Genomic DNA, 26439 nt, shown 5'->3' on the forward strand with positions numbered 1-26439 from the left:
TGGAGCCTTATAAGTAATGGTTAATAATAAATTGTACTGAATGTAAGAGGAATTGATGAGATAAGTAAACGCGTGACACCGACACCACAGCGAAGGGTTAACAACACCCTTGAACGACTGAACAGACAGGTTCCTGAGGTGTACGGTGCACCCTGGCAGAGGGTGGAGGAGACGACTGCTCCAGGTGAGCCAGGGGAGGAGGGGGGGGGAGCTGTCCTCAATACACTGTAACCGTCTACCAGCCAATCACAAGCCACACGGAGAACATGGAGAGTATCAGTCTGATCTTCCTATGTCACTTTGTAACCTGGACAGGGAGGCACTGCTCACCATCTCCATCAGGTGCCTCATAGTGTGCACCATGCAGCTCCCCGTCCTCTGCTCATACCTGACACTTCTATCCCTGTATCCTGCTGCTACACTGCAGGAAACCCCATTTCAGAGAGTGCTGAGCCTTCTGTCTCCAGGACAGTCTACCCTGAATGTGAGCGCAGTCAGTGATCTTATAAAGCTTCTGGAGGACCGTGCGCAATGTGGGAATGAGACGTGTGAAAAGGTAAGAGCTGGGTGCAAAAACACTCCGAGAATATCTGTCAAGTGCAATACAGGGGGCAAAGGGCAGAAAGCACCATAAACTGATTTATTACCCTAATTATAGATAAGATTAGGAGGGAAAAACTATAGTACAATAACAGGTACAAGACAGGTTACATTGGGTGGGGGTCCTGGTATAGCAATTTCATTCATACAGGTGAGGTACAATACTATAAGTTGAGAGGTCCAGGTACAGTACAAGGAATACAGGGAAGATGTCTCAGAGTAGTGACAGGTACAGGACAGGTGTTATAGGGTGAGGGGTATCAGATTGTAGTAGTGACAGGTACAGGACAGGTGTTATAGGGTGAGGGGTATCAGAATATAGTAGTGACAGGTACAGGACAGGTGTTATAGGGTGAGGGGTATCAGATTATAGTAGTAACAGGTACAGGACAGGTGTTATAGGGTGAGGGGTATCAGAATATAGTAGTGACAGGTACAGGACAGGTGTTATAGGGTGAGGGGTATCAGAATATAGTAGTGACAGGTACAGGACAGGTGATATAGGGTGAGGGGTATCAGATTATAGTAGTGACAGGTACAGGACAGGTGTTATAGGGTGAGGGGTATCAGATTATAGTAGTAACAGGTACAGGACAGGTGTTATAGGGTGAGGGGTATCAGAATATAGTAGTGACAGGTACAGGACAGGTGTTATAGGGTGAGGGGTATCAGAATATAGTAGTGACAGGTACAGGACAGGTGATATAGGGTGAGGGGTATCAGATTATAGTAGTGACAGGTACAGGACAGGTGTTATAGGGTGAGGGGTATCAGAATATAGTAGTAACACGTACAGGACAGGTGTTATAGGGTGAGGGGTATCAGATTATAGTAGTAACAGGTACAGGACAGGTGTTATAGGGTGAGGGGTATCAGAATATAGTAGTGACAGGTACAGGACAGGTGTTATAGGGTGAGGGGTATCAGAATATAGTAGTGACAGGTACAGGACAGGTGTTATAGGGTGAGGGGTATCAGATTATAGTAGTAACAGGTACAGGACAGGTGTTATAGGGTGAGGGGTATCAGAATATAGTAGTGACAGGTACAGGACAGGTGTTATAGGGTGAGGGGTATCAGAATATAGTAGTGACAGGTACAGGACAGGTGTTATAGGGTGAGGGGTATCAGATTGTAGTAGTGACAGGTACAGGACAGGTGTTATAGGGTGAGGGGTATCAGATTATAGTAGTGACAGGTACAGGACAGGTGTTATAGGGTGAGGGGTATCAGATTGTAGTAGTGACAGGTACAGGACAGGTGTTATAGGGTGAGGGGTATCAGATTATAGTAGTGACAGGTACAGGACAGGTGTTACAGGGTGAGGGGTATCAGATTATAGTAGTAACAGGTACAGGACAGGTATTATAGGGTGAGGGGTATCAGAATATAGTAGTGACAGGTACAGGACAGGTGTTATAGGGTGAGGGGTATCAGATTGTAGTAGAGACAGGTACAGGACAGGTGTTATAGGGTGAGGGGTATCAGGTTATAGTAGTGACAGGTACAGGACAGGTGTTACAGGGTGAGGGGTATCAGATTATAGTAGTGACAGGTACAGGACAGGTATTATAGGGTGAGGGGTATCAGAATATAGTAGTGACAGGTACAGGACAGGTGTTATAGGGTGAGGGGTATCAGATTGTAGTAGTGACAGGTACAGGACAGGTGATATAGGGTGAGGGGTATCAGAATATAGTAGTGACAGGTACAGGACAGGTGTTATAGGGTGAGGGGTATCAGAATATAGTAGTGACAGGTACAGGACAGGTGTTATAGGGTGAGGGGTATCAGATTATAGTAGTGACAGGTACAGGACAGGTGTTATAGGGTGAGGGGTATCAGAATATAGTAGTGACAGGTACAGGACAGGTGTTATAGGGTGAGGGGTATCAGATTGTAGTAGTGACAGGTACAGGACAGGTGATATAGGGTGAGGGGTATCAGAATATAGTAGTGACAGGTACAGGACAGGTGTTATAGGGTGAGGGGTATCAGAATATAGTAGTGACAGGTACAGGACAGGTGTTATAGGGTGAGGGGTATCAGATTGTAGTAGTGACAGGTACAGGACAGGTGTTATAGGGTGAGGGGTATCAGATTATAGTAGTGACAGGTACAGGACAGGTGTTACAGGGTGAGGGGTATCAGATTATAGTAGTGACAGGTACAGGACAGGTATTATAGGGTGAGGGGTATCAGAATATAGTAGTGACAGGTACAGGACAGGTGTTATAGGGTGAGGGGTATCAGATTGTAGTAGTGACAGGTACAGGACAGGTGATATAGGGTGAGGGGTATCAGAATATAGTAGTGACAGGTACAGGACAGGTGTTATAGGGTGAGGGGTATCAGAATATAGTAGTGACAGGTACAGGACAGGTGTTATAGGGTGAGAGGTATCAGATTATAGTAGTGACAGGTACAGGACAGGTGTTACAGGGTGAGGGGTATCATATCATATTAGTGACAGGTACAGGACAGGTGTTATAGGGTGAGGGGTATCAAATTATAGTAGTGACAGGTACAGGACAGGTGTTATAGAGTGAGGGGTATCAGATTATAGTAGTGACAGGTACAGGACAGGTGTTACAGGGTGAGGGGTATCATATCATATTAGTGACAGGTACAGGACAGGTGTTATAGGGTGAGGGGTATCAGATTATAGTAGTGACAGGTACAGGACAGGTGTTATAGGGTGAGGGGTATCAGATTATAGTAGTGACAGGTACAGGACAGGTGTTATAGGGTGAGGGGTATCAGATTATAGTTGTGACAGGTACAGGACAGGTGTTATAGGGGGAGGGGTATCAGAATATAGTAGTGACAGGTACAGGACAGGTATTATAGGGTGAGGGGTATCAGATTATAGTAGTGACAGGTACAAGACAGGTGTTATAGGATGAGGGGTATCAGGTTATTGTAGTAACAGGTACAGGACAGGTGTTATAGGGTGAAGGGTATCAGATTATAGTAGTGACAGGTACAGGACAGGTGTTATAGGGTGAGGGGTATCAGAATGTAGTAGTAACAGGTACAGGACAGGTGTTATAGGCTGAGGGGTATCAGATTATAGAAGTGACAGGTACAGGACAGGTGTTATAGGGTGAGGGGTATCAGATTATAGTAGTAACAGGTACAGGACAGGTGTTATAGGGTGAGGGGTATCAGAATGTAGTAGTAACAGGTACAGGACAGGTGTTATAGGGTGAGGGGTATCAGAATGTAGTAGTAATAGGTACAGGACAGGTGTTATAGGGTGAGGGGTATCATAATATAGTAGTGACAGGTACAGGACAGGTGTTATAGGCTGAGGGGTATCAGATTATAGTAGTGACAGGTACAGGACAGGTGTTATAGGGTGAGGGGTATCAGAATGTAGTAGTAACAGGTACAGGACAGGTGTTATAGGGTGAGGGGTATCAGATTATAGTAGTAACACGTACAGGACAGGTGTTATAGGGTGAGGGGTATCAGATTATAGTAGTAACAGGTACAGGACAGGTGTTATAGGGTGAGGGGTATCAGAATATAGTAGTAACACGTACAGGACAGGTGTTATAGGGTGAGGGGTATCAGATTATAGTAGTAACAGGTACAGGACAGGTGTTCTAGGGTGAGGGGTATCAGAATATAGTAGTAACAGGTACAGGACAGGTGTTATAGGGTGAGGGGTATCAGAATGTAGTAGTAACAGGTACAGGACAGGTGTTATAGGGTGAGGGGTATCAGAATGTAATAGTAACAGGTACAGGACAGGTGCTATAGGGTGAGGGGTATCAGATTGTAGTAGTGACAGGTACAGGACAGGTGTTATAGGGTGAGGGGTATCAGATTGTAGTAGTGACAGGTACAGGACAGGTGTTATAGGGTGAGGGGTATCAGATTATATTAGTGACAGGTACAGGACAGGTGTTATAGGGTGAGGGGCATCATATTATAGTATTGACAGGTACAGGACAGGTGTTATAGGGTGAGGGGCATCATATTAGAGTAGTGAAAGGTACAGGACAGGTGTTATAGGGTGAGGGGCATCATATTAGAGTAGTGAAAGGTACAGGACAGGTGTTATAGGGTGAGGGGCATCATATTATAGTAGTGACAGGTACAGGACAGGTGTTATAGGGTGAGGGGTATCAGATTATAGTAGTAACACGTACAGGACAGGTGTTATAGGGTGAGGGGTATCAGATTATAGTAGTGACAGGTACAGGACAGGTGTTATAGGGTGAGGGGTATCAGATTATAGTAGTAACACGTACAGGACAGGTGTTATAGGGTGAGGGGTATCAGATTATAGTAGTAACACGTACAGGACAGGTGTTATAGGGTGAGGGGTATCAGATTATAGTAGTGACAGGTACAGGACAGGTGTTATAGGGTGAGGGGTATCAGAATATAGTAGTAACACGTACAGGACAGGTGTTATAGGGTGAGGGGTATCAGATTATAGTAGTGACAGGTACAGGACAGGTGTTATAGGGTGAGGGGTATCAGATTATAGTAGTAACAGGTACAGGACAGGTGTTATAGGGTGAGGGGTATCAGAATATAGTAGTGACAGGTACAGGACAGGTGTTATAGGGTGAGGGGTATCAGATTGTAGTAGTGACAGGTACAGGACAGGTGTTATAGGGTGAGGGGTATCAGATTATAGTAGTGACAGGTACAGGACAGGTGTTATAGGGTGAGGGGTATCAGATTGTAGTAGTGACAGGTACAGGACAGGTTTTATAGGGTGAGGGGTATCAGATTATAGTAGTGACAGGTACAGGACAGGTGTTATAGGGTGAGGGGTATCAGATTGTAGTAGTGACAGGTACAGGACAGGTGTTATAGGGTGAGGGGTATCAGATTATAGTAGTGACAGGTACAGGACAGGTGTTACAGGGTGAGGGGTATCAGATTATAGTAGTAACAGGTACAGGACAGGTATTATAGGGTGAGGGGTATCAGAATATAGTAGTGACAGGTACAGGACAGGTGTTATAGGGTGAGGGGTATCAGATTGTAGTAGTGACAGGTACAGGACAGGTGTTATAGGGTGAGGGGTATCAGATTATAGTAGTGACAGGTACAGGACAGGTGTTACAGGGTGAGGGGTATCAGATTATAGTAGTGACAGGTACAGGACAGGTATTATAGGGTGAGGGGTATCAGAATATAGTAGTGACAGGTACAGGACAGGTGTTATAGGGTGAGGGGTATCAGATTGTAGTAGTGACAGGTACAGGACAGGTGATATAGGGTGAGGGGTATCAGAATATAGTAGTGACAGGTACAGGACAGGTGTTATAGGGTGAGGGGTATCAGAATATAGTAGTGACAGGTACAGGACAGGTGTTATAGGGTGAGGGGTATCAGATTATAGTAGTGACAGGTACAGGACAGGTGTTATAGGGTGAGGGGTATCAGAATATAGTAGTGACAGGTACAGGACAGGTGTTATAGGGTGACGGGTATCAGATTGTAGTAGTGACAGGTACAGGACAGGTGATATAGGGTGAGGGGTATCAGAATATAGTAGTGACAGGTACAGGACAGGTGTTATAGGGTGAGGGGTATCAGAATATAGTAGTGACAGGTACAGGACAGGTGTTATAGGGTGAGGGGTATCAGATTGTAGTAGTGACAGGTACAGGACAGGTGTTATAGGGTGAGGGGTATCAGATTATAGTAGTGACAGGTACAGGACAGGTGTTACAGGGTGAGGGGTATCAGATTATAGTAGTGACAGGTACAGGACAGGTATTATAGGGTGAGGGGTATCAGAATATAGTAGTGACAGGTACAGGACAGGTGTTATAGGGTGAGGGGTATCAGATTGTAGTAGTGACAGGTACAGGACAGGTGATATAGGGTGAGGGGTATCAGAATATAGTAGTGACAGGTACAGGACAGGTGTTATAGGGTGAGGGGTATCAGAATATAGTAGTGACAGGTACAGGACAGGTGTTATAGGGTGAGGGGTATCAGATTATAGTAGTGACAGGTACAGGACAGGTGTTATAGGGTGAGGGGTATCAGATTGTAGTAGTGACAGGTACAGGACAGGTGTTATAGGGTGAGGGGTATCAGAATATAGCAGTGACAGGTACAGGACAGGTGTTATAGGGTGAGGGGTATCAGAATATAGTAGTGACAGGTACAGGACAGGTGTTATAGGGTGAGGGGTATCAGATTATAGTAGTGACAGGTACAGGACAGGTATTATAGGCTGAGGGGTATCAGAATATAGTAGTGACAGGTACAGGACAGGTGTTATAGGGTGAGGGGTATCAGATTATAGTAGTGACAGGTACAGGACAGGTGTTATAGGGTGAGGGGTATCAGAATGTAATAGTAACAGGTACAGGACAGGTGTTATAGGGTGAGGGGTATCAAATTATAGTAGTGACAGGTACAGGACAGGTGTTATAGAGTGAGGGGTATCAGATTATAGTAGTGACAGGTACAGGACAGGTGTTACAGGGTGAGGGGTATCATATCATATTAGTGACAGGTACAGGACAGGTGTTATAGGGTGAGGGGTATCAGATTATAGTAGTGACAGGTACAGGACAGGTGTTATAGGGTGAGGGGTATCAGATTATAGTAGTGACAGGTACAGGACAGGTGTTATAGGGTGAGGGGTATCAGATTATAGTTGTGACAGGTACAGGACAGGTGTTATAGGGGGAGGGGTATCAGAATATAGTAGTGACAGGTACAGGACAGGTATTATAGGGTGAGGGGTATCAGATTATAGTAGTGACAGGTACAAGACAGGTGTTATAGGATGAGGGGTATCAGATTATTGTAGTAACAGGTACAGGACAGGTGTTATAGGGTGAAGGGTATCAGATTATAGTAGTGACAGGTACAGGACAGGTGTTATAGGGTGAGGGGTATCAGAATGTAGTAGTAACAGGTACAGGACAGGTGTTATAGGCTGAGGGGTATCAGATTATAGAAGTGACAGGTACAGGACAGGTGTTATAGGGTGAGGGGTATCAGATTATAGTAGTAACAGGTACAGGACAGGTGTTATAGGGTGAGGGGTATCAGAATGTAGTAGTAACAGGTACAGGACAGGTGTTATAGGGTGAGGGGTATCAGAATGTAGTAGTAATAGGTACAGGACAGGTGTTATAGGGTGAGGGGTATCATAATATAGTAGTGACAGGTACAGGACAGGTGTTATAGGCTGAGGGGTATCAGATTATAGTAGTGACAGGTACAGGACAGGTGTTATAGGGTGAGGGGTATCAGAATGTAGTAGTAACAGGTACAGGACAGGTGTTATAGGGTGAGGGGTATCAGATTATAGTAGTAACACGTACAGGACAGGTGTTATAGGGTGAGGGGTATCAGATTATAGTAGTAACAGGTACAGGACAGGTGTTATAGGGTGAGGGGTATCAGAATATAGTAGTAACACGTACAGGACAGGTGTTATAGGGTGAGGGGTATCAGATTATAGTAGTAACAGGTACAGGACAGGTGTTCTAGGGTGAGGGGTATCAGAATATAGTAGTAACAGGTACAGGACAGGTGTTATAGGGTGAGGGGTATCAGAATGTAGTAGCAACAGGTACAGGACAGGTGTTATAGGGTGAGGGGTATCAGAATGTAATAGTAACAGGTACAGGACAGGTGCTATAGGGTGAGGGGTATCAGATTGTAGTAGTGACAGGTACAGGACAGGTGTTATAGGGTGAGGGGTATCAGATTGTAGTAGTGACAGGTACAGGACAGGTGTTATAGGGTGAGGGGTATCAGATTATATTAGTGACAGGTACAGGACAGGTGTTATAGGGTGAGGGGCATCATATTATAGTAGTGACAGGTACAGGACAGGTGTTATAGGGTGAGGGGCATCATATTAGAGTAGTGAAAGGTACAGGACAGGTGTTATAGGGTGAGGGGCATCATTTTATAGTAGTGACAGGTACAGGACAGGTGTTATAGGGTGAGGGGTATCAGAGTATAGTAGTGACAGGTACAGGACAGGTGTTATAGGGTGAGGGGCATCAGATTATAGTAGGGACAGGTACAGGACAGGTGTTATAGTGTGAGGGGTATCAGATTATATTAGTGGCAGGTACAGGACAGGTGTTATAGGGTGAAGGGTATCAGACTATAGTAGTGACAGGTACAGGACAAGTGTTATAGGGTGAGGGGTATCAGAATGTTGTAGTAACAGGTACAGGACAGGTGTTATAGGGTGAGGGGCATCAGATTATAGTAGTGACAGGTACAGGACAGGTGTTATAGGGTGAGGGGTATCAGAATGTAGTAATGACAGGTACAGGACAGGTGCTATAGGGTGAGGGGTATCAGAATATAGTAGTGACAGGTACAGGACAGGTGTTATAGGGTGAGGGGTATCAGATTATATTAGTGACAGGTACAGGACAGGTGTTATAGGGTGAGGGGTATCAGAATATAGTAGTGACAGTTACAGGACAGGTGTTATAGGGTGAGGGGTATCAGAATGTAGTAGTAACAGGTACAGGACAGGTGTTATAGGGTGAGGGGTATCAGATTATAGTAGTGACAGGTACAGGACAGGTGTTATAGGGTGAGGGGTATCAGAATGTAGTAGTAACAGGTACAGGACAGGTGTTATAGGGTGAGGGGTATCAGATTATAGTAGTAACAGGTACAGGACAGGTGTTATAGGGTGAGGGGTATCAGAATGTAGTAGTAACAGGTACAGGACAGGTGTTATAGGGTGAGGGGTATCAGAATGTAATAGTAACAGGTACAGGACAGGTGCTATAGGGTGAGGGGTATCAGAATGTTGTAGTAACAGGTACAGGACAGGTGTTATAGGGTGAGGGGCATCAGATTATAGTAGTGACAGGTACAGGACAGGTGTTATAGGGTGAGGGGTATCAGAATGTAGTAGTGACAGGTACAGGACAGGTGCTATAGGGTGAGGGGTATCAGAATATAGGAGTGACAGGTACAGGACAGGTGTTATAGGGTGAGGGGTATCAGATTATATTAGTGACAGGTACAGGACAGGTGTTATAGGGTGAGGGGGATCAGAATATAGTAGTGACAGGTACAGGACAGGTGTTATAGGGTGAGGGGTATCAGAATGTAGTAGTAACAGGTACAGGACAGGTGTTATAGGGAGAGGGGTATCAGATTATAGTAGTGACAGGTACAGGACAGGTGTTATAGGGTGAGGGGTATCCGAATGTAGTAGTTACAGGTACAGGACAGGTGCTGTAGGGTGAGGGGTATCAGAATATAGCAGTGACAGGTACAGGACAGGTGTTATAGGGTGAGGGGTATCAGATTGTAGTAGTGACAGGTACAGGACAGGTGTTATAGGGTGAGGGGTATCAGAATATAGTAGTGACAGGTACAAGACAGGTGTTATAGTGTGAGGGGCATCATATTATAGTAGTGACAGGTACAGGACATGTGTTATAGGGTGAGGGGTCCCAGAATAGGGCAGTGACAGGTAGAGGACAGGTGTTATAGGGTGACGGGTATCAGAATATAGTCGTGACAGGTACAGGACAGGTATAATAGGGTGAGGGGTCCCAGAATAGGGCAGTGACAGGTACAGGACAGGTGTTATAGGGTGACGGGTATCAGAATATAGTCGTGACAGGTACAGGACAGGTATAATAGGGTGAGGGGTCCCAGAATAGGGCAGTGACAGGTACAGGACAGGTATAATAGGGTAAGGGGTGCCAGAATAGGGCAGTGACAGGTACAGGACAGCTATAATAGAGTCAGGGGTGCCAGAATAGGGCAGTGACAGGTACAGGACAGGTATATTAGGGTGAGGGGTGCCAGAATAGGGCAGTGACTGGTACAGGACAGGTATAATAGGGTGAGGGGTCCCAAAATAGGTCAGTGACAGGTATAGGACAGGTATAATAGTGTGAGGGGTCCCAGAATAGGGCAGTGACAGGTACTGGACAGGTATAATAGGGTGAGGGGTCCCAGAATAGGGCAGTGACAGGTACAGGACAGGTATAATAGGGTGAGGGGTGCCAGAATAGGGCAGTGACAGGTACAGGACAGGTGTTATAGGCTGAGGGGTCCCAGAATAGGGCGGTGATATATATTATACAGGACAGGTATTATAGGGTGAGGGGTCCCAGAATAGGGCGGTGATATATATTATACAGGACAGGTGTTATAGGGTGAGGGGTCCCAGAATAGGGCAGTGATATATATTATACAGGACAGGTGTTATAGTGTGAGGGGTCCCAGAATAGGGCGATGATATATATTATACAGGACAGGTGTTATATGGTGAGGGGTCCAAGAATAGGGCAGTGATATATATTATACAGGACAGGTGTTATAGGGTGAGGGGTCCCAGAATAGGGCAGGGATATATATTATACAGGAGAGTAGTTATAGGGTGAGGGGTCCCAGTATAGGACGGTGATATATATTATACAAGACAGGAATTATATGGTGAGGGGTCCCAGAATAGGGCGGTGATATATATTATACAGGACAGGTGTTATAGGGTGAGGGGTCCCAGAATAGGGCGGTGATATATATTATACAGGACAGGTGTTATAGGGTGAGGGGTCCCAGAATAGGACGGTAATATATATTATACAGGACAGGTGTTATAGGGTGAGGGGACCCAGAATAGAACGGTGATATATATTATACAGGACAGGTGTTATAGGGTGAGGTGTCCCAGAATAGGGTGGTGATATATATCATACAGGACAGGTGTTATAGGGTGAGGGGTCCCAGAATAGGACGGTGATATATATTATACAGGACAGATGTTATAGGCTGAGGGGTCCCAGAATAGGGTGGTGATATATATTATACAGGACAGGTGTTATAGGGTGAGGGGTCCCAGAATAGGATGCTGATATATATTATACAGGACAGGTGTTATAGGTTGAGGGGCCCCAGAATAGGACGGTGATATATATTATACAGGACAGGTGTTATATGGTGAGGGGTCCCAGAATAGGGCAGTGATATATATTATACAGGACAGGTGTTATAGGGTGAGGGGTCCCAGAATAGGGCGGTGATATATATTATACAGGACAGGTGTTATAGGGTGAGGGGTCCCAGAATAGGGCGGTGATATATATTATACAGGACTGGTGTTATAGGGTGAGGGGTCCCAGAATAGGACGGTAATATATATTATACAGGACAGGTGTTATAGGGTGAGGGGACCCAGAATAGGACGGTGATATATATTATACAGGACAGATGTTATAGGGTGAGGTGTCCCAGAATAGGGTGGTGATATATATCATACAGGACAGGTGTTATAGGGTGAGGGGTCCCAGAATAGGACGGTGATATATATTATACAGGACAGATGTTATAGGCTGAGGGGTCCCAGAATAGGGTGGTGATATATATCATACAGGACAGGTGTTATAGGGTGAGGGGTCCCAGAATAGGACGGTGATATATGTTATACAGGACAGATGTTATAGGGTGAAGGGTCCCAGAATAGGACGGTGATATATATTATACAGGACAGATTTTATAGGGTGAGGGGTCCCAGAATACGACGGTGATATATGTTATACAGGACAGGTGTTATAGGGTGAGGGGTCCCAGAATAGGGCGGTGATATATATTATACAGGACAGGTGTTATAGGGTGAGGGGTCCCAGAATAGGACGCTGATATATATTATACAGGACAGGTGTTATAGGGTGAGGGTTACCAGAATAGGACGGTGATATATATTATACAGGACAGATGTTATAGGGTGAGGGGTCCCAGAATAGGACGGTGATATATATTATACAGGACAGGTGTTATAGGGTGAGGGGTCCCAGAATAGGATGCTGATATATATTATACAGGACAGGTGTTATAGGTTGAGGGGCCCCAGAATAGGACGGTGATATATATTATACAGGACAGATGTTATAGGGTGAGGGGTCCCAGAATAGGACGGTGATATATGTTATACAGGACAGATGTTATAGGGTGAGGGGTCCCAGAATAGGACGGTGATATATATTATACAGGACAGATGTTATAGGGTGAGGGGTCCCAGAATACGACGGTGATATATGTTATACAGGACAGGTGTTATAGGGTGAGGGGTCCCAGAATAGGGCGGTGATATATATTATACAGGACAGGTGTTATAGGGTGAGGGGTCCCAGAATAGGACGGTGATATATATATTTTACAGGACAGGTGTTATAAGGTGAGGGGTCCCAGAATAGGACGGTGATATATATTATACAGGACAGATGTTATAGGGTGAGGGGTCCCAGAATAGGGTGGTGATATATATTATACAGGACAGGTGTTATAGGGTGAGGGGTCCCAGAATAGGATGCTGATATATATTATACAGGACAGGTGTTATAGGTTGAGGGGCCCCAGAATAGGACGGTGATATATATTATACAGGACAGATGTTATAGGGTGAGGGGTCCCAGAATAGGACGGTGATATATGTTTTACAGGACAGATGTTATAGGGTGAGGGGTCCCAGAATAGGACGGTGATATATATTATACAGGACAGATGTTATAGGGTGAGGGGTCCCAGAATACGACGGTGATATATGTTATACAGGACAGGTGTTATAGGGTGAGGGGTCCCAGAATAGGGCGGTGATATATATTATACAGGACAGGTGTTATAGGGTGAGGGGTCCCAGAATAGGACGGTGATATATATTATACAGGACAGGTGTTATAAGGTGAGGGGTCCCAGAATAGGACGGTGATATATATTATACAGGACAGGTGTTATAGGGTGAGGGTTACCAGAATAGGACGGTGATATATATTATACAGGACAGATGTTATAGGGTGAGGGGTCCCAGAATAGGGCGGTGATATATATTATACTGGACTGGTGTTATAGGGTGAGGGGTCCCAGAATAGGGCAGTGATATATATTATACAGGACAGGTGTTATAGGGGGAGAGTCTCATTATTTTGTTGTAGTATTTCTCAGTTAGTTACTGTGCAGATTCCCCAGTCTCCCCACATATTCCACTGGATGCTGTTTTCCCAAACTTACCCACAGGTTCCTCATTGTGAAAAATGAAAATTACCACTACAATGCAAATTGCTATTCTCTGGAGCCCTTATTGCACCTCTGCCTAATAGAGAGGGGGAGAATTCCAGGTTTAGTCTCAGCTGCACTTTGTCTAATTCCAGGAGGTTACTTTTATTTATTGCCTAAGACTCTGGGGACAGAAAGTTATACTTTTATTTTTCATTTCTTTAAATTAATAATAATTCAATTTTCCTAATTGTCGCAGCTACTTCATTTAGCCGGTCACTGTTCTATTGTCCTCTTATTTCTCCACCAGGAATTGATATTGGTGGTCACAGAACCATTGTTAATGTGCACTTACCTAATGATAATAATAATAATAATAATAATAATAATAATAATAAAAATAACAGTAATAATAATAATGATAATAATAATAATAATAACAATAATAATAATAATGATAATAATAATAATAACAATAATAATAATAATAATAATAATAATAATAGTAGTAATAATAATGATGATAATAATAATATTAATAAGGATAATAATAATGATAATAATAATAATAAGGATAATAATAATAATAATATTAATAAGGATAATAATAATGATAATAATAAGAAGGATAATAATAATAATAATAATAATAATGATAATAATAATAATAATAGTAGTAATAATAATGATGATAATAATAATATTAATAAGGATAATAATAATGATAATAATAATAATAATAAGGATAATAATAATAATAATATTAATAAGGATAATAATGATAATAATAAGAAGGATAATAATAATAATAATAATAATAATGAAAATAATAATAATAATAATAGTAGTAATAATAATGATGATAATAATAATATTAATAAGGATAATAATAATGATAATGATAATAATAATAATAATAATAATAATAATAATTTCCTTTGAAGGTTTTCTTGACTTTGTAATTTAGTTGAGAAATGTGAAATGTTAGAGAAATTCTATCACAGTGGAGGAAGCAGACTGAGGAGGTAAATTGTCTGTATACACTGGTGACTTATTCAGCGCAGAGACTGAGACTTCTACATATAGTTTATAACCAACAATTAGTGACAAATTTACTAAGTATAAAATTAATTTATATCATGGACATTTTATCATTATTTCCTCCAATGTGATAAAATTCCCTCCTGTGACCTAGAAAGTTCATTGTCGCTCGGAGACTTCAGCAATGAGGCCGCAGGAATTCCTGCATTTATGTAACACTAGGGAATGAGGAAATGGAGGAAAACGCTTCTCTCATTAGTCACTATAGTGCTCCTGGCATCCGAGGTTCTCCTTGTGTAACACTTCTAATCTTATTTACTTTACCCTGACAATATAGTCACAGAGAGAATCTGAGGTTATGTCTAACAAACAACCCACACTCCCCTCCTGCTCCCCCTCTCCTGTGTCTGAGCGTTTACGAAGATCTCCCCCAGGCAGTAATGTGAAAGTAACACTTCTGTCATCATTACAATTAAACATATAGCTGAAGTTAGTGATCATGTTCTCTGGCAGAATTAGTGCAGATTACTGGAGACGTTGGATTTCTCAGAAATGTGTAATGCAAGATGGAGGCAGAGACCCCAAAATCTTATCTATATGAGTCTACAAGCCGGGTTTATCTTGAAAAACAAGAACTATAATAATAATGTTACTCTGTATCCTCTGTGTAACCGGTCAGAGATGGGATTAATGTTACTCTGTATCCTCTATGTAACCGGTCAGAGATGAGATTATTGTTACTCTGTATCCTCTGTGTAACCGGTAAGAGATGGGATTATTGTTACTCTGTATCCTCTGTGTAACCGGTCAGAGATGGGATTAATGTTACTCTGTATCCTCTGTGTAATAGGTCAGAGATGGGATTAATGTTACTCTGTATCCACTGTGTAACCGGTCAGCGATGGGATTAATGTTACTTTGTATCCTCTGTGTAACCTGTCAGAGTTGGGATTATTGTTACTCTGTATCCTCTGTGTGACCGGTCAGAGATGGGATTAATGTTACTCGGTATCCTCTATGTAACCGCATAGAGATGGGATTATTGTTACTCTGTTTCCTCTGTGTAACCGGTCAGAGATGAGATTAATGATACGGGATCCTCTGTATCCTCTGTGTAACAGGTCAGGGATGGGATTAATGTTACTCTGTATCCTATGTGTAACCAGTCAGGGATGGGATTAATGTTACTCTGTATCCTTTGTGTAACCTGTCACAGATGGGATTATTGTTACTCTGTATCCTCTGTGTAACCGGTCAGAGATGGGATTAATGTTACTCTGTATCCTCTATGTAACCGGCCAGAGATGGGATTATTGTTACTCTGTATCGTCTGTGTAACCGGTCAGAGATGAGATTAATGATACTCTGTATCCTCTGTGTAACCGGTCAGGGATGGGATTAATGTTACTCTGTATCCTCTGTGTAACCTATCAGAGATGGGATTATTCTTACCCTGTATCCTCGGTGTAACCGGTCAGAGATGGGATTAGTGTTACTCAGTATCCTCTGTGTAACCGGTCAGAGATGGGATTAGTGTTACTCTGTATCCTCTGTGTAACCAGTCAGAGATGGGATTAGTGTTACGCTGTATCCTCTGTGTAACCAGTAAGAGATGGGAGTAATGTTACTCTGTATCCTCTGTGTAACCAGTTAAACATGGGATTAATATTACTCTGTATCCTCTGTGTAACTGGTCAGAGATGGGAGTAATGCTACTCTGTGTAACTGGTCAGAGATGAGATTAATGTTACTCTGTATCCTCTGTGAAACCGGTCAGAGATGGGATTAATGTTACTCTGCATCCTCTGTGTAACCGGTCAGAGATGGGATTAATGTTACTCTGTATCTTCTGTGTAACCAGTCAGAGAGGGAATTAGTGTTACTCCGTATCGTCTGTGTATCCGGTCAGTTATGGGATTAATGTTACTCTGTATCCTCAGTGTAACCGGTCAGAGATGGGATTAGTGTTACTCTGTATCCTCTGTGTAACTGGTCAGAGATGGGATTAATGTTACTTTGTATCCTCTGTGTAAACGGTCAGAGATGGGATCAATATTACTCTGTATCCTTTGTGTAATCAGTCAGAGATGGGATTAATATAACTCTGTGTCCTCTGTGTAATGGTCAGAGATGGGATTAATGTTACTCTGTATCCTCTGTGTAACCGGTCAAAGATGGGATTAATGTTACTTTGTATCCTCTGTGTAACTGGTCAGAGATGGGAGTAATGTTACTCTGTGTAACTGGTCAGAGATGAGATTAATGTTACTCTGTATCCTCTGTGAAACCAGTCAGAGATGAGAACAATGTTAATCTGTATCCTCTGTGAAACCGGTCAGCGATGGGATTAATGTTACTCGGTATCCTCTGTGTAACCGGTCAGAGATGGGATTAATGTTACTCTGTATCTTCCATGCAACCGGCCAGAGATGGGATTAATGTCACTTTGTATCCTCTGTGTAACCGGTCAGAGATGGAATTAGTGTTACGCTGTATCCTCTGTGTAACCAGTAAGAGATGGGAGTAATGTTACTCTGTATCCTCTGTGTATCCGGTCAAACATGGGATTAATATTACTCTGTATCCTTTGTGTAATCGGTCAGAGATGGGATTAATGTTACTCTGTGTCCTCTGTGTAACGGTCAGAGATGGGATTAATGTTACTCTGTATCCTCTGTGTATCCGGTCAAACATGGCATTAATATTACTCTGTATCCTTTGTGTAATCGGTCAGAGATGGGATTAATGTTACTCTGTGTCCTCTGTTTAACAGGTCAGAGATGGGATTAGTGTTACTCTGTATCCTTTGTGTAACCGGTCAGAGATGGGATTAATGTTTCTTTGTATCCTCTGTGTAACCGGTCACAGATGGGATTAGTGTTACTCTGTATCCTCTATGTAACCTGTCAGAGATGGGATTATTATTACTCTGTATGATCTGTGTAAACGGTCAGAGATGGGATTAATGTTGTTCTGTATCCTCTGTGTAACAGGTCAGAGATTGGATTAATGTTACTCTGTATCTTCTGTGTAACCGGTAAGAGATGGGATTAATGTTTCTCTGTATCCTCTGTGTAACCTGTCAGAGATGGGATTAATGTTACTATGTGTCCTCTGTGTAACCGGCCAGAGACGCTATTAATGTTTCTCTGTATCTTCTGTGTAACGGTCAGAGATGGAATTAATGTTACTCTGTATCCTCTGTGTAACTGGTCAGATAAGGGATTAATGTTACTCTGTATCCTCTGTGTAACCGGTCAGAGATGGGATTAATGTTACTTTTTATCTTCCATGTAACCGGCCAGAGATGGGATTAATGTCACTTTGTACCCTCTGTGTAACCGGTCAGAGATGGGATTAGTGTTACTCTGTATCCTCTGTGTAACCGGTCAGAGATGGGATTAATGTTTCTCTGTATCTTCTGTGTAACCAGTCAGAGAGGGGATTAGTGTTACTCCGTATCGTCTGTGTATCCGGTCAGTTATGGGATTAATGTTACTCTGTATCCTCAGTGTAACCGGTCAGAGATGGGATTAATGTTACTCTGTATCCTTTGTGTAATCGGTCAGAGATGGGATTAATGTTACTCTGCGTCCTCTGTGTAACGGCCAGAGATGGGATTAATGTTACTTTGTATCCTCTGTGTAACCGGTCAGAGATGGGATTTTTGTTACTCTGTATCCTCTATGTAACCAGTCAGAGATGGGATTAATGTTACTCTGCGTCCTCTGTGTAACGGTCAGAGATGGGATTAATGTTACTCTGTATCCTCTGTGTAACCGGTCAAAAATGGGATTAATGTTACTTTGTATCCTCTGTGTAACTGGTCAGAGATGGGAGTAATGTTACTCTGTGTAACTGGTCAGAGATGAGATTAATGTTTCTCTGTATCCTATGTGAAACCAGTCAGAGGTGAGAATAATGTTAATCTGTATCCTCTGTGAAACCGGTCAGAGATGGGATTAATGTTACTCGGTATCCTCTGTGTAACCGGTCAGAGATGGGATTAATGTTACTCTGTATCTTCCGTGCAACCGGCCAGAGATGGGACTAATGTCACTTTGTATCCTCTGTGTAACCGGTCAGAGATGGGATTAGTGTTACACTGTATCCTCTGTGTAACCAGTCAGAGATGGGATTAATGTTACCCTGTATCTTCTGTGTAACCAGTCAGAGAGGGGATTAGTGTTACTCCGTATCGTCTGTGTATCCGGTTAGTTATGGGATTAATGTTACTCTGTATCCTCGGTGTAACCGGTCAGAGATGGGATTAGTGTTACTCTGTATCCTCTGTGTAACCGGTCAGAGATGGGATTAGTGTTACTCTGTATCCTCTGTGTATCCGGTCAAACATGGGATTAATATTACTCTGTGTCCTTTGTGTAATCGGTCAGAGATGGGATTAATGTTACTCTGCGTCCTCTATGTAACGGTCAGAGATGGGATTAATGTTACTCTGTATCCTCTGTGTAACCGGTCAGAGATGGGATTAGTGTTACTCTGTATCTTCTGTGTAACCAGTCAGAGATGGGATTAATGTTACTCTGTATCCTCTGTGTAACCGGTCAGAGATGGGATTAATGTTACTCTGTATCCTCTGTGTAATCGGTCAGAGATGGGATTAATGTTACTCTGTGTCCTTTGTGTAACCGGTCAGAGATGGGATTAATGTTACTTTGTATCATCTGTGTAACCTGTCAGAGATGGGATTAATGTTACTATGTATCCTCTGTGTAACCGGCCAGAGATGCTATTAATGTTTCTCTGTATCTTCTGTGTAACGGTCAGAGAAGGGATTAATATTACTCTGTATCCTCTGTGTAACTGGTCAGATATGGGATTAATGTTACTCTGTATCCTCTGTGTAACAGGTCAGAGATGGGATTAATGTTACTTTTTATCTTCCATGTAGCCGGCCAGAGATGGGATTAATTTCACTTTGTATCCTCTGTGTAACCGGTCAGAGATGGGATTAGTGTTACTCTGTATCCTCTGTGTAACCGGTCAGAGATGGGATTAATGTTTCTCTGTATCTTCTGTGTAACAGGTCAGAGATTGGATTAATGTTACTCTGTATCATCTGTGTAACCTGTCAGAGATGGGATTAATGTTACTATGTATCCTCTGTGTAACCGGCCAGCGATGCTATTAATGTTTCTCTGTATCTTCTGTGTAACGGTCAGAGAAGGGATTAATATAACTCTGTATCCTCTGTGTAACTGGTCAGATATGGGATTAATGTTACTCTGTATCCTCTGTGTAACAGGTCAGAGATGGGATTAATGTTACTTTTTATCTTCCATGTAGCCGGCCAGAGATGGGATTAATTTCACTTTGTATCCTCTGTGTAACCGGTCAGAGATGGGATTAGTGTTACTCTGTATCCTCTGTGTAACCGGTCAGAGATGGGATTAATGTTAGTCTATATCTTCTGTGTAACCAGTCAGAGAGGGGATTAGTGTTACTCTGTATCCTCTGTGTAACCAGTAAGAGATGGGAGTAATGTTACTCTGTATCCTCTGTGTAACCGGTCAAACATGGGATTAATATTACTCTGTATCGTCTGTGTAACCGGTCAGAGATGGGATTAGTGTGACTCTGTATCCTCTATGTAACCAGTCAGAGATGGGATTATTATTACTCTGTATCCTCTGTGTAAACGGTCAGAGATGGGATTAATGTTACTCTGTATCCTCTGTGTATCCGGTCAAACATGGCATTAATATTACTCTGTATCCTTTGTGTAATCGGTCAGAGATGGGATTAATGTTACTCTGTGTCCTCTGTTTAACAGGTCAGAGATGGGATTAGTGTTACTCTGTATCCTTTGTGTAACCGGTCAGAGATGGGATTAATGTTTCTTTGTATCCTCTGTGTAACCGGTCAGAGATGGGATTAATGTTGTTCTGTATCCTCTGTGTAACAGGTCAGAGATTGGATTAATGTTACTCTGTATCTTCTGTGTAACCGGTAAGAGATGGGATTAATGTTTCTCTGTATCCTCTGTGTAACCTGTCAGAGATGGGATTAATGTTACTATGTGTCCTCTGTGTAACCGGCCAGAGACGCTATTAATGTTTCTCTGTATCTTCTGTGTAACGGTCAGAGATGGAATTAATGTTACTCTGTATCCTCTGTGTAACTGGTCAGATAAGGGATTAATGTTACTCTGTATCCTCTGTGTAACCGGTCAGAGATGGGATTAATGTTACTTTTTATCTTCCATGTAACCGGCCAGAGATGGGATTAATGTCACTTTGTACCCTCTGTGTAACCGGTCAGAGATGGGATTAGTGTTACTCTGTATCCTCTGTGTAACCGGTCAGAGATGGGATTAATGTTTCTCTGTATCTTCTGTGTAACCAGTCAGAGAGGGGATTAGTGTTACTCCGTATCGTCTGTGTATCCGGTCAGTTATGGGATTAATGTTACTCTGTATCCTCAGTGTAACCGGTCAGAGATGGGATTAATGTTACTCTGTATCCTTTGTGTAATCGGTCAGAGATGGGATTAATGTTACTCTGCGTCCTCTGTGTAACGGCCAGAGATGGGATTAATGTTACTTTGTATCCTCTGTGTAACCGGTCAGAGATGGGATTTTTGTTACTCTGTATCCTCTATGTAACCAGTCAGAGATGGGATTAATGTTACTCTGCGTCCTCTGTGTAACGGTCAGAGATGGGATTAATGTTACTCTGTATCCTCTGTGTAACCGGTCAAAAATGGGATTAATGTTACTTTGTATCCTCTGTGTAACTGGTCAGAGATGGGAGTAATGTTACTCTGTGTAACTGGTCAGAGATGAGATTATTGTTTCTCTGTATCCTCTGTGAAACCAGTCAGAGGTGAGAATAATGTTAATCTGTATCCTCTGTGAAACCGGTCAGAGATGGGATTAATGTTACTCGGTATCCTCTGTGTAACCGGTCAGAGATGGGATTAAAGTTACTCTGTATCTTCCGTGCAACCGGCCAGAGATGGGACTAATGTCACTTTGTATCCTCTGTGTAACCGGTCAGAGATGGGATTAGTGTTACACTGTATCCTCTGTGTAACCAGTCAGAGATGGGATTAATGTTACCCTGTATCTTCTGTGTAACCAGTCAGAGAGGGGATTAGTGTTACTCCGTATCGTCTGTGTATCCGGTTAGTTATGGGATTAATGTTACTCTGTATCCTTTGTGTAACCGGTCAGAGATGGGATTAATGTTACTTTGTATCCTCTGTGTAACCGGTCAGAGATGGGATTAGTGTTACTTTGTATCCTCGGTGTAACAGGTCAGAGATGGGATTAGTGTTACTCTGTATCCTCTGTGTAACCGGTCAGAGATGGGATTAGTGTTACTCTGTATCCTCTGTGTATCCGGTCAAACATGGGATTAATATTACTCTGTGTCCTTTGTGTAATCGGTCAGAGATGGGATTAATGTTACTCTGCGTCCTCTATGTAACGGTCAGAGATGGGATTAATGTTACTCTGTATCCTCTGTGTAACCGGTCAGAGATGGGATTAGTGTTACTCTGTATCCTTTGTGTAACCGGTCAGAGATGGGATTAATGTTACTTTGTATCATCTGTGTAACCTGTCAGAGATGGGATTAATGTTACTATGTATCCTCTGTGTAACCGGCCAGAGATGCTATTAATGTTTCTCTGTATCTTCTGTGTAACGGTCAGAGAAGGGATTAATATTACTCTGTATCCTCTGTGTAACTGGTCAGATATGGGATTAATGTTACTCTGTATCCTCTGTGTAACAGGTCAGAGATGGGATTAATGTTACTTTTTATCTTCCATGTAGCCGGCCAGAGATGGGATTAATTTCACTTTGTATCCTCTGTGTAACCGGTCAGAGATGGGATTAGTGTTACTCTGTATCCTCTGTGTAACCGGTCAGAGATGGGATTAATGTTTCTCTGTATCTTCTGTGTAACAGGTCAGAGATTGGATTAATGTTACTCTGTATCATCTGTGTAACCTGTCAGAGATGGGATTAATGTTACTATGTATCCTCTGTGTAACCGGCCAGCGATGCTATTAATGTTTCTCTGTATCTTCTGTGTAACGGTCAGAGAAGGGATTAATATTACTCTGTATCCTCTGTGTAACTGGTCAGATATGGGATTAATGTTACTCTGTATCCTCTGTGTAACAGGTCAGAGATGGGATTAATGTTACTTTTTATCTTCCATGTAGCCGGCCAGAGATGGGATTAATTTCACTTTGTATCCTCTGTGTAACCGGTCAGAGATGGGATTAGTGTTACTCTGTATCCTCTGTGTAACCGGTCAGAGATGGGATTAATGTTAGTCTATATCTTCTGTGTAACCAGTCAGAGAGGGGATTAGTGTTACTCTGTATCCTCTGTGTAACCAGTAAGAGATGGGAGTAATGTTACTCTGTATCCTCTGTGTAACCGGTCAAACATGGGATTAATATTACTCTGTATCGTCTGTGTAACCGGTCAGAGATGGGATTAATGTTACTCTGCGTCCTCTGTGTAACGGTCAGAGATGGGATTAATGTTACTCTGTATCCTCTGTGTAACCGGTCAAAAATGGGATTAATGTTACTTTGTATCCTCTGTGTAACTGGTCAGAGATGGGAGTAATGTTACTCTGTGTAACTGGTCAGAGATGAGATTAATGTTTCTCTGTATCCTCTGTGAAACCAGTCAGAGGTGAGAATAATGTTAATCTGTATCCTCTGTGAAACCGGTCAGAGATGGGATTAATGTTACTCGGTATCCTCTGTGTAACCGGTCAGAGATGGGATTAATGTTACTCTGTATCTTCCGTGCAACCGGCCAGAGATGGGACTAATGTCACTTTGTATCCTCTGTGTAACCGGTCAGAGATGGGATTAGTGTTACACTGTATCCTCTGTGTAACCAGTCAGAGATGGGATTAATGTTACCCTGTATCTTCTGTGTAACCAGTCAGAGAGGGGATTAGTGTTACTCCGTATCGTCTGTGTATCCGGTTAGTTATGGGATTAATGTTACTCTGTATCCTCGGTGTAACCGGTCAGAGATGGGATTAGTGTTACTCTGTATCCTCTGTGTAACCGGTCAGAGATGGGATTAGTGTTACTCTGTATCCTCTGTGTATCCGGTCAAACATGGGATTAATATTACTCTGTGTCCTTTGTGTAATCGGTCAGAGATGGGATTAATGTTACTCTGCGTCCTCTATGTAACGGTCAGAGATGGGATTAATGTTACTCTGTATCCTCTGTGTAACCGGTCAGAGATGGGATTAGTGTTACTCTGTATCCTTTGTGTAACCGGTCAGAGATGGGATTAATGTTACTTTGTATCATCTGTGTAACCTGTCAGAGATGGGATTAATGTTACTATGTATCCTCTGTGTAACCGGCCAGAGATGCTATTAATGTTTCTCTGTATCTTCTGTGTAACGGTCAGAGAAGGGATTAATATTACTCTGTATCCTCTGTGTAACTGGTCAGATATGGGATTAATGGTACTCTGTATCCTCTGTGTAACAGGTCAGAGATGGGATTAATGTTACTTTTTATCTTCCATGTAGCCGGCCAGAGATGGGATTAATTTCACTTTGTATCCTCTGTGTAACCGGTCAGAGATGGGATTAGTGTTACTCTGTATCCTCTGTGTAACCGGTCAGAGATGGGATTAATGTTTCTCTGTATCTTCTGTGTAACAGGTCAGAGATTGGATTAATGTTACTCTGTATCATCTGTGTAACCTGTCAGAGATGGGATTAATGTTACTATGTATCGTCTGTGTAACCGGCCAGCGATGCTATTAATGTTTCTCTGTATCTTCTGTGTAACGGTCAGAGAAGGGATTAATATTACTCTGTATCCTCTGTGTAACTGGTCAGATATGGGATTAATGTTACTCTGTATCCTCTGTGTAACAGGTCAGAGATGGGATTAATGTTACTTTTTATCTTCCATGTAACCGGTCAGAGATGGGATTAATTTCACTTTGTATCCTCTGTGTAACCGGTCAGAGATGGGATTAGTGTTACTCTGTATCCTCTGTGTAACCGGTCAGAGATGGGATTAATGTTAGTCTATATCTTCTGTGTAACCGGTCAGAGATGGGATTAGTGTTACTCTGTATCCTCTGTGTAACCAGTAAGAGATGGGAGTAATGTTACTCTGTATCCTCTGTGTAACCGGTCAAACATGGGATTAATATTACTCTGTATCCTCTATGTAACCAGTCAGAGATGGGATTATTATTACTCTGTATCCTCTGTGTAAACGGTCAGAGATGGGATTAATGTTGTTCTGTATCCTCTGTGTAACCGGTCAGAGATGGGATTAATGTTACTCTGTATTTTCCGTGTAACCGGCCAGAGATGGGATTAGTGTTACTCTGTATCTTCTGTGTAACCGGTCAGAGATGGGATTAGTGTTACTCTGTATCCTCTGTGTAACCGGTCAGAGATGGGATTAGTGTTACTCTGTATCCTCTGTGTAACCAGTAAGAGATGGGAGTAATGTTACTCTGTATCCTCTGTGTAACCGGTCAAACATGGGATTAATATTGCTCTGTATCGTCTGTGTAACCTGTCAGAGATGGGATTAGTGTGACTCTGTATCCTCTATGTAACCTGTCAGAGATGGGATTATTATTACTCTGTATCCTCTGTGTAAACGGTCAGAGATGGGATTAATGTTGTTCTGTATCCTCTGTGTAACCGGTCAGAGATGGGATTAATGTTACTCTGTATCTTCCGTGTAACCGGCCAGAGATGGGATTAGTGTTACTCTGTATCCTCTGTGTAACCGGTCAGAGATGGGATTAATGTTACTCTGTATCTTCTGTGTAACCGGTCAGCGATGGGATTAATGTTTCTCTGTATCCTCTGTGTAACCTGTCAGAGAGGGGATTAGTGTTTCTCTGTATCCTCTGTGTAACCAGCCAGGAATGGGATTAATGTTACTCTGTAACCTCTCTGTAACCGGTCAGAGATGGGATTAATGTTACTCTGTATCCTCTGTGTAACCAGCCAGGGATGGGATTAATGTTACTCTGTATCCTCTGTGTATCCTTTCAGAGATGGAATTAATGTTACTATGTATCCTCTGTGTAACCTGTCAGAGATGGGATTAATGTTACTCTGTATCATCTGTGTAACCTGTCAGAGATGGGATTAATGTTACTCTCTATCCTCTGTGTAACTGGTAAGAGAGGGGATTAATGTTATTCTGTATCCTCTGTGTAACAGGTCAGAGATTGGATTAATGTTACTCTGTATCCTCTGTGTAACTGGTAAGAGATGGGATTAATGTTACTCTGTATCCTCTGTGTAACCTGTCAGAGATGGGATTATGGTTACTCTGTATCCTCTGTGTAACCGGTCAGAGATGGGATTAATGTTTCTCTGTATCTTCTGTGTAATGGTCAGAGATGGGATTAATGTTACTCTGTATCCTCTGTGTAACCGGTCAGAGATGGGATTAATGTTACTCTGTATCCTCTGTGTATCCTGTCAGAGATGGGATTAGTGTTACTCTGTATCTTCCGTGTAACCGGTCAGAGATGGGATTAGTGTTGCTCTGTATCTTCCGTGTAAACTGTCAGAGATGGGAATAGTGTTACTCTGTATCTTCCGTGTAACTGGTCAGAGATGGGATTAGTGTTACTCTGTATCTTCCATGTAACCTGTCAGAGATGGGAATAGTGTTACTCTGTATCTTCCGTGTAACCTGTCAGAGATGGGAATAGTGTTACTCTGTATCTTCCGTGTAACTGGTCAGAGATGGGATTATTGTTACTCTGTATCCTCTGTGTAACCGGTCAGAGATGGGATTAGT

General features: G+C 42.6%; 1 protein-coding gene across 2 annotated transcripts in view; it reads left to right on the plus strand.

The window, feature by feature from the left end:
- Positions 1 to 361: 361 nt before the first annotated feature.
- The window catches only part of LOC148436204 (zinc transporter ZIP4-like), a 175482-nt gene continuing 149404 nt past the window's right edge, over positions 362 to 26439 (plus strand). For both annotated transcript variants that reach the window (XM_088465214.1, XM_088465213.1), the window contains exon 1: positions 362 to 556. In XM_088465214.1, the coding sequence (XP_088321340.1) occupies positions 362 to 556 (195 nt within the window). The remainder of the gene's footprint in view (positions 557 to 26439) is intronic.

This window comes from Taudactylus pleione, unplaced genomic scaffold (genome assembly GCF_031769625.1).
Source record: "Taudactylus pleione unplaced genomic scaffold, aTauple2 ptg001913l, whole genome shotgun sequence".
Taxonomy (NCBI): Eukaryota; Metazoa; Chordata; class Amphibia; order Anura; family Myobatrachidae; genus Taudactylus; species Taudactylus pleione.